The following is an 8,551-nucleotide window of genomic DNA, read 5'->3' on the forward strand; positions in this document are numbered from 1 at the left end:
TTTGATAAACACGTCGGTCCAAGAACAGAACAAGTAGTAGAAGGTGAAATCAAAGCGATCATAGTTGGATTAACGATAGCGAAAGAACAAGGTTTGTTTTAAGGGTGTGATAATTGAGTGGGATTCCAAAATTGCTATTGATCTTATTAACGTGGACCGCAACTTTGAGAAACATTCTTGGATAAAGAATGAGATTGTTCTTATGGTTTTAATTGGAATGTAGAAACTAGCAAGTAAGATGATGCGTTGCATATTTCAACATCAAAAGAGAGAGGGAAACTTTTGTGCAGATAAATTGGCAGAAATGGGTGTTAATGGCAGTGAAGATGTGCAAAACTTCGAGAATCCTCTGAAACAACTCGTTTCGTATTTGGTAGCGGATTATTAGAGGTTTCCTTTTCGGAGGGGTGTGAAATTGATTGAACAAGATATATTGCAGATTTGTGACTCGATATCTTGATTCTTGATTGATGAAGATGAGTACGAATTCTTGATGGTTACGTACGTTCAAGATGGGTGATGGAAAATACGTTAGTTGACAAAACTGGTGCATGATATGGAACTTGTGACACACGACTCCAAAGACTTGCTGCTCAAGTAATTAACGAACTATCGTACAAAGCTACGGGTACTCGATCGTGAACACACTCCAAAAAGTCAAAAAATTACTACTCAAGTAATGTTTTGAGATGGAAACCACTTACTGTTTAATGGTCGAAAATATATGCTTCTCAGATCGGAATCAGAATTTGAAGATCATGGAAAAAACAGTTTTTGTTGAAGCAAGCAATGGGCCACGCACTGCTACAAGGCCCACACACCACCTTACCCCGGACTAGGTGGTTGGACTAGATCTTGGGCCTGGTCTCGGTCCGATTTTATTTATTTTGTTTAATAGGTTTTGTCCATAGGTTTTTACTTTCCACTTGGAAAGAGGTTTTCTCATTTCGGGCTCTAGGATTCAATTAGGTTTAATTAGAATAAAGATTGAGCATAAGCTATGTAAATAACCATTGTCAATTGTATATTCGGTATAATGAAATTAATACAAAGTCAATTAAACATTTTGGTGAATTTAGGCTAATTAAGGTAATATATTCATTGTATTTCATGATTGTTCAACTGAATAAAATGGCAAAGTGAATTCCACGTCCAACTTTTTTCTGGGCTATTTCCTAACAATGCGTTTAAAAGAGGCGTATTTATAGTTGTGATTATTTCTTTAAGATTGTTCTAGCTAGATAACTCTCAAAATTGTTTCTAGAGAATTCTACTTAACTCACTAAGTTAGTCCTATAGGTTATTCTGATTATTTCTTCTTACTAGATTTTCTACACACTATCAAGAATTACAATGGATATTTTTCTAGAATTTTTTAGATTAACATTTTAACATGGACTAGATTTTGGACCTGCTGACGAACCACCTTGAGTTGAGTCATGTTTCTTGGTCTGATTTTTTATATTTATTTAATAGGTTTTGTTTATGAACTTTTACTTTTCACTCGGAAAAAGGTTTTCTCATTTGGGACTCTATCTTTCACTTCGATTTAATTTAGAGCTAGTTTTTTGGGCCCGGACGATGTCTCGTGTTACTGCGTTAATAACATTAGCATGTACTTATATATTTTTTTTATGCAATAATAACATGAAACGTGTAGTAGCTTATTGATAAAAGCTTTATGTACATAGTGTTGTTATTCGGTACAATTAAATCAATACAAAATCAATTAAACATGTTGGTGAATGGTGAATTTAGGCTAAGGAAATATTCAATGTATTTCATGATTGTTCAAATGAATAAAATGGCAAACTGAATTCTCTGTCAAATGTCAAATGTTCGTCGAAACAACCTCAATTATAGTGGGTCTTCGTTATCTGGGCTCCAGCCTAATAAATGGGTCCAACCCAACTTCAACTATCCACCAAACCGGATTTTTCAATTTTTTGTTGATCCAACCTCTAATCACCTCATCCATGAAAAGGCCCAGTAAAATTCCGGCGATTGCGGCTGTGATGCCGGTCGAACCTTCATCACCACAATAGTCTTCTTCCATTCCTTTCCTCGTCACAAGAATTTCATAGCATCTAACCTGATACTCCGTACGAAGTATTTCTCACCAAGGTAATCTCGGTTTTGATTTCTATCTTTCATTCTCCTTAAATTAACTCACTGATTTACCTTCTCTTTTGAAAATCTGCATTTCTCTAACCTGATATGGCGATTTCATCAATTCCTCGTTTCCTTTCCTTCGCAATTAGACTAAAAAACCCATCATTTTCACTTATTACAAGAATTAACTTCTCAACTGCAGAAGAATTTTGCTCCCATCTCTTAAATTACCCCCAAAACCCTGAAAAAACCCTAGTTAAAATTACTGCTCAATTAGATGTTCAATGTGTTGGTGAGGTTTTGCGTAGATTTTCCTCAAATCAACCTCAATTGGGTCTTCGTTTTTTCATATGGGCTGGTCTCCAGCCTAAGTATAGGCATACTCAATATATGTATAGCTTAGCTTGTAAGTTGCTCCAAATTCGCCGAAGCCCAAGTAGGATTAGAGAGATTCTCGAGTGTTATTCGGTTGAAGGTTGTCAAACTAATGTGAAATTGTTCAAAGTTGTTCTTAATTTGTGTAGAGAAGCTAGGGTTGCTGATGAGGGTTTGTGGGTATTGAGAAAGATGGGTGATTTTGGTTGTCGACCGGATTCGACCATGTATAATGTGGTTATTGGGTTGTTTTGTGATAAGGGGGATCTTGATATGGCAATGGGGTTGATGAGGGAGATGGAATCATGTAATTTGTGTCCTGATATGATTACTTATATGTCAATGCTTAAGGGGTTTAGCTATGCTGGTAGATTGGAAGATGCTTGTCAGTTGTTTAAGACTATGAAAGTTCATGGATGTGTTCCGAACTTGGTGGCATACTCTGCTCTCCTTGATGGGCTTTGTAGAGTTGGTAGTTTCGAGAGAGCGTTGGAATTGTTGGGTGAGATGGAAAAGGAAGGTGGGGAGTGTACTCCAAATGTTATAACTTATACGTCAGTCATTCAGAGCTTGTGTGAAAATGGCAACTCTGTTAAGGCATTGCCGATATTGGAGCGGATGGAGAGTTTTAAGTGTCATCCTAATAGGATAACTATGAGTGTGTTGATCCAAGGACTTTGTGGTGAAGGGTACATAGACAAGGCATTTAAACTTGTTAGTGATGTAGTTGTTGGAAATCACGTGTCACGAGGTGAATTCTATAGTTCCCTTGTGATCTCTTTGTTGAGGATCAAAAGATTTGAGGAGGCAGAGAAGCTTTTCATGTGGATGTTGGGAAGTGATGTGAGGCCAGATGGGTTATCATGTAGTGTCTTGATGAAGGATTTGTGTTTCAAAGGAAGATTTATAGATGCTTTTAGTCTATATGAGGATATTGAGAAGAAGGGGTTTGTATTGACAATTGATTCTGATATATACTCAGCATTACTTGTTGGTCTTTGTGAGGAAAACCGTGTGGTAGAGGTGGCGAAACTGGCCAATGTTATGGTTGAGAAAGGGATTAAAATCAATGCTTATTATATTGATGACATTCACAAGCACCTAAAAGGATCAATGGGGATAGAGTCACTGGCAGAATTGTGTGAGATTAGAAAATAAAGCTGAACTACACATTCTTTCTTTAGTTACAGTCCTTATTACTTGTATCCCCAGAGGACTTTTCTTGTTATAAAGTTAAGCTACTCATCGGCAACAGAAAAAAGCATGTTGGTTGTGCAATCTTGGTCCAATTCCTTTGTGAGACGAACATTACTGAGGCAGAGTTTCAAAGTTGCTACTTGTTGGTGGTACATGGTAAGCATAATATTGGAGTGATGTGAGGAATGCAGGGGAATAGGAAAGAAATGAAGTGATAGATGTTACATTCTGAGGTTTCAGTGGTTAGAATCTACTATTTTATTTGTATTACATTGCAAACAATGGCAGATTCACAGTGTATGATTTTGACTCATATAGTATGCTTTAAGATTTTTTGGGAGTTTCCTGATCAGACATTGTGTCCCAGGTTCTTGCACCTTGTGGAGTAGGCAACTTTGTATGTGGTAGGGCCTCTGAGATAGTGAGATGTCTAATGGTACAGAATTTCGCCGTGCAGCAGGTTTTTCTGTTAAACCACAGAGATTCAGGCCTTACCATTGAGGAAACATCTTGCTACGGTGGGAAAGCAAGTCTAGACTCCATTGTAGAGTCGTGGAACAGGCCACAAACCAGCAACTTCCAGAAAGATGGTTACTACGGACCCCTAGAAGATTTCCAGCAGTGGGTGACAGAAATGTTGTTTGCTGAACGGGTTTCTTGGGCGGTGGGAGGGTTGTTGTTTACTGCTGGACTCTTTTTTATGAGGTTGGTGTGCTTCCATCTCATTTTCAATAAGTAACTCCTACATGGCTAACTTTCATATTTTTATCTTTTCTTTTTGTGACATGTACTTTGATCATGTTTCTGTTAGTTTATCTTGAAATAAATGCTTTCTCGGGCATTATTTCCCTAGACTAATTGCATTTCCTTGATAGAACTGGAGCTATTCTTGAAATTATCACCGTTTGGTGATGCTAAATTGCTAATGTGTGCTCGTGCTTGTGTGTCTGTGTTTGAAATATCTGTCACACTGTTGTTCTGTAGAGTTTTTATACGTAAAAAGTAACAATAAAAACAAACTGGACATAGGCTTAACAACTTATAATTTACTTTGAGAACTTTCTTACAGAAACTATTAAAAAGATTATCTCTTCAATGTTGGCATTGTCTAAGAATAAGATTACCATCTTTGTTTCTTAGTGATCAAGGTAGATCTAGCGGGTGTACGGTTCATTACGTATTATTGCCTTTCCTGAGCTCTCCCATGACATGGGACTTGCCCATTTATCAAATTATGTGTCACATTCTTGCTTCTGGTGATTGGGACTCGTCATTTTCCCCTTTGCTGCAACTGGCCAGATTATTAAATTGACGAGAAAACATACAAAAAATCTAGCTGTTGAAATGCTTTCCCCTTTTATATTAGTGGTACTTCTAGAATTAGACGTGTTAGAATTTGATGACATTCAGATTTACTTGTTATACATGGAACCTTTAGAATGGATGTTCTTGTTTTATGGAATGTGGTACTCGAGCAGGATCATTTGGCAATATCTGAGTGGTGAAACTAGAAGATGGTACAAATTTTTAGATTCTGATATGTGTTTTAGACTTTGATATGTAACTTGTTGTGGAATAAGACTAATTACTCTGAGAACACTCGAAAAAGTTAGTACTCCATATGCTTTTTGAGATGTATATGGTTAACTTTATTTCTTTTAGGCCATGTTTTGTTAGTTTTAAACAAAAATGGGTAGTGGTTTATGTGAGTACTAAAAGTGGGTTTTGCAAGTTCTGCATAATAGTTTGAATAGATTGGTTGCAATATTTGAATTAATTGGTTTTATTAGCAAAATATTTTGTGATTTTTTGAATGAAATGATTTCTTATGTTGTGGTAGAAAAGGAGAAAAGGATTATGTTGTAATCTCGAGGGATGTAACTTGTATGAGTGGATGATGCTAGACTTGCAAAGTGGAGCACGAAGATCGAAGAGAGATAGTGATCTTCAGTACCCTCCCCCTGAATTGAATGACCGGGGTGAACATTTTCTTACACCTACCCGAAACAAAACGAGGCGAGGAGGTGGTGGTAGAGGGAGAGGAGCGTATACTACAAATGTTGTAGCTAAAGCAGCAATAAGAGCTAGGCAAACTGATGGTGTTGGTCGAGGTCGGCGTGTTAGAGTGAAAGAGTTAGACCCTGATGTTCCGGGGGAAGGCCTTCCTCAAGTTCCGCATATAGAAGTTGCTGGTGCCACTCACAATCAGGTGGAGGGTTCCAGTGATAAAGATATTGGAATGGAGTGAGGAAGCAGAGATAAGCTGGTGGCTTCTGAAGAGGAATCTAGCGTAACATCTCTTCTTGAAATGGGGTATATTATCTTTTCTTTAACAATGGTTTGGATCTTTGTCACTCCAAACGTCATTACTTTCTGGTCAGTATATGTTAACTTGTGTTTTTGAATTTGAAGAATAATGCATTTTACTGGGAAATTTTCTGTTATCTCTGAGCTTTGACCGGTCTGGTAGCGGGCACGGTCCAACAACTAGTAATTGTTAAATGAACAGGAGGAGCAGAGTATAGAGTAAGCCTCTTTTTGAATGTGCTCTTTTCAATTTACACACGAAACAGGAAATAGAAGGTGAACAAATAAATGAACTTAATTTAGCATTTGGTCCTGCCTTTTGGTCGTGATAGTGTGATTGTTGCTAAGGCCAAGGGCTTGTAGATCTTAACCTAGACAAAGTGGTACTGTGATTTGGATTATGAAATCAAGTTAGCACTTCCAAATTGTGAGTTTTTTGAGATAGAACTTTTTATGTAGAGAAAAAGGAAGGCATCTGTTAGTGTTAGAGTGTTAGGTTAGGCTACTTTGTTCAGTTCATCTTGGATATTTCACATAGTTCTCAGATTGTAAAACTTGTAGTTGCTGATCAGAAGATCAAAATTTCTAGATTATCTTGCGTGCCCTTCAGGCGTTGTATTGTAAGTTTGTAACATGTTTGTGCTATTCCTTTTTTTCAGAATTTTCCAAAGTATGTTCGTATGATGTAAAATTAAGGTACTAGTGCAACTTGCTTCAAATATTGTAACCCTTTTTTAATACTTGCAACAAACACACCTTCACTGGCACCTTATTTGAGGAAGTGATTGGATAATACCTTTCTAATCTATTTTTTAAATTGTGTACCAAGGGGGTGTGTTGCAAATTAACAGTAACGGAGAAAGTGTGATAGAAATCTGTTATGGATATCTTGAAGAGATTTGAATGTGTATCTCAAAGAAGCTAATCTGGATTGTATCCTTGAAGTCAATTTTTATTTCAGATAGAGGGAGTGATGAAAAAGATGAAAAACAGGCATCTTGTGATGAGGATATACAATTTCTGTTCTTGCTTGTTGAAACTGTAACTATCTTTTCCAATAATCTTATTGTTGTTGTTGCTTCAGTTCATATTCCAAATAATTAGACAATTATTTCACTTGCACGAATAAATAATTGAGTTGGGTTCTGCTGCAAACTTATGGTTGAAGACCCAAAAATATGCTTTGAAGTTCTTAATGATTGTGTTTAACACTAATTTTATAACAGTGCAGGTTTGCTGACATGTCAAATCTTGAAGGTTGAAGAGATTTCATTGCAACAAATGGAAGGTGAATATTACCAAGTCAACCAACAAAACTCCCTGGCCAGTGAAAATTGAAAACAAGATCACAGAAGATCGCATGGAAATAGGAGAGAATATCAAATATTTGAAGAACTTCCTCAACAAACCTCCCAACGGCTAGAACTACAACACCTATAAACGGAAGATCGTTTGTTCACCATTTTCAGCATTCATTCTCAGTCTTTTTGGACTCCTTTTTTCCACTCTCACAAACCCTAGCCTAAACCCAAACATTGCCAATCAAGGATCGTTTGCTCAACCATGAGGGAGAGGGACCTCCGAAACTGTCTGATCTCAATGAACTCAGAAATTGCAGCACTTCAGGATGAGAACTATTCCCTGAAATCCCAGATCTATAACATCAATTCCATAGCATTTGCTAGCATTCAAACCGGGGTTCCCATCCCGCAATGCCTCGAACAATTCAATGACACTCCTTTTGTTGACGAAATCATTTATGTTTTGCTCCCACACTACTTCCAGGTGCTGGCAAATATGCCAGAATATGACGGATTGGCGGATCCAACTTATCATGTTGCTGTATACAAAGTACTGATGATGGGAGTTCCAATCCCAGAAAATAAGTGGGAAGCTTGTATGTGTAGAGGGTTTGGTTCTACACTTAGAGGTCCGGCCGTTCGATGGATCGCTAACTTGCCTAAAGGGTCCATCACTTCATTTGCTCACCTGGTTAACTCGTTTTACGGGCAGTTTTTCAATTTGTTCAGTGCCAACAAGGCTGGAAGTAAGTAAGTAAGTAAGTTGATCTCTTCATTTTCCAAAAGAGTCCATTACCGGATTCATGCTATGATATAACTGCTGTGATATTCTTGAAATGGACAAGGATGATACTTATTTCTTAGACAATTTTTTTTTTTTTTTTTTTTTTTTTTCTGTTAAGTTTTACGTTAGTCATGACTGATAAGTTGATAACTGAAACGAAGTAAGTGACGGTAATATATTTCTGGGATTAGTCGCATTCCCTGAGGCAGATGAAATAAAAATAGAGAAGATTATTTTTTCCTTGCTTTCCTTTTAAATTTGCTAGGTAAGGATGTTGATGTAGAGTTGTAGACTACATGTTTGCTAGGTAAGGATGTTGAGGTCGTTTTACAGTTGTTAGGTAAGGATGTTTATGTCGTTTTAAAGATGGTTGTGGGTCGGATTGGGCTGCGATTGAGTTCACGGGCGTTGGCCTGAAAAGGACTGGCCCACATAAAGCCAACTCTATATCGGGCCGGGTCAAAAGTTCCAAAAT

The 8,551-nt window shown here is 37.3% G+C and overlaps 1 protein-coding gene across 4 annotated transcripts; it reads left to right on the forward strand.

Moving 5' to 3' along the window:
- The first annotated feature begins 1,885 nt into the window (after positions 1-1,885).
- Positions 1,886-8,316, forward strand: LOC110795457 (pentatricopeptide repeat-containing protein At5g47360). 4 transcript variants are annotated; one of them, XM_056830625.1, is made up of 6 exons: positions 1,886-3,840; positions 4,052-4,389; positions 5,589-5,997; positions 6,651-6,687; positions 6,821-7,032; positions 7,218-8,316. In XM_056830625.1, exon 1 carries the CDS (start codon positions 2,218-2,220, stop codon positions 3,643-3,645), a length of 1,428 nt encoding a protein of 475 aa, XP_056686603.1. In that variant the 5' UTR covers positions 1,886-2,217; the 3' UTR covers positions 3,646-3,840; positions 4,052-4,389; positions 5,589-5,997; positions 6,651-6,687; positions 6,821-7,032; positions 7,218-8,316. The 4 variants fall into 4 exon arrangements, with proteins under 4 accessions (XP_056686603.1, XP_056686602.1, XP_056686600.1 ...); XM_056830624.1 differs by lacking the exon at positions 6,821-7,032; XM_056830622.1 differs by lacking the exons at positions 6,651-6,687; positions 6,821-7,032.
- Positions 8,317-8,551: the final 235 nt, after the last annotated feature.

The sequence above is a fragment of the Spinacia oleracea genome, chromosome 6 (assembly GCF_020520425.1).
Source record: "Spinacia oleracea cultivar Varoflay chromosome 6, BTI_SOV_V1, whole genome shotgun sequence".
Taxonomy (NCBI): Eukaryota; Viridiplantae; Streptophyta; class Magnoliopsida; order Caryophyllales; family Amaranthaceae; genus Spinacia; species Spinacia oleracea.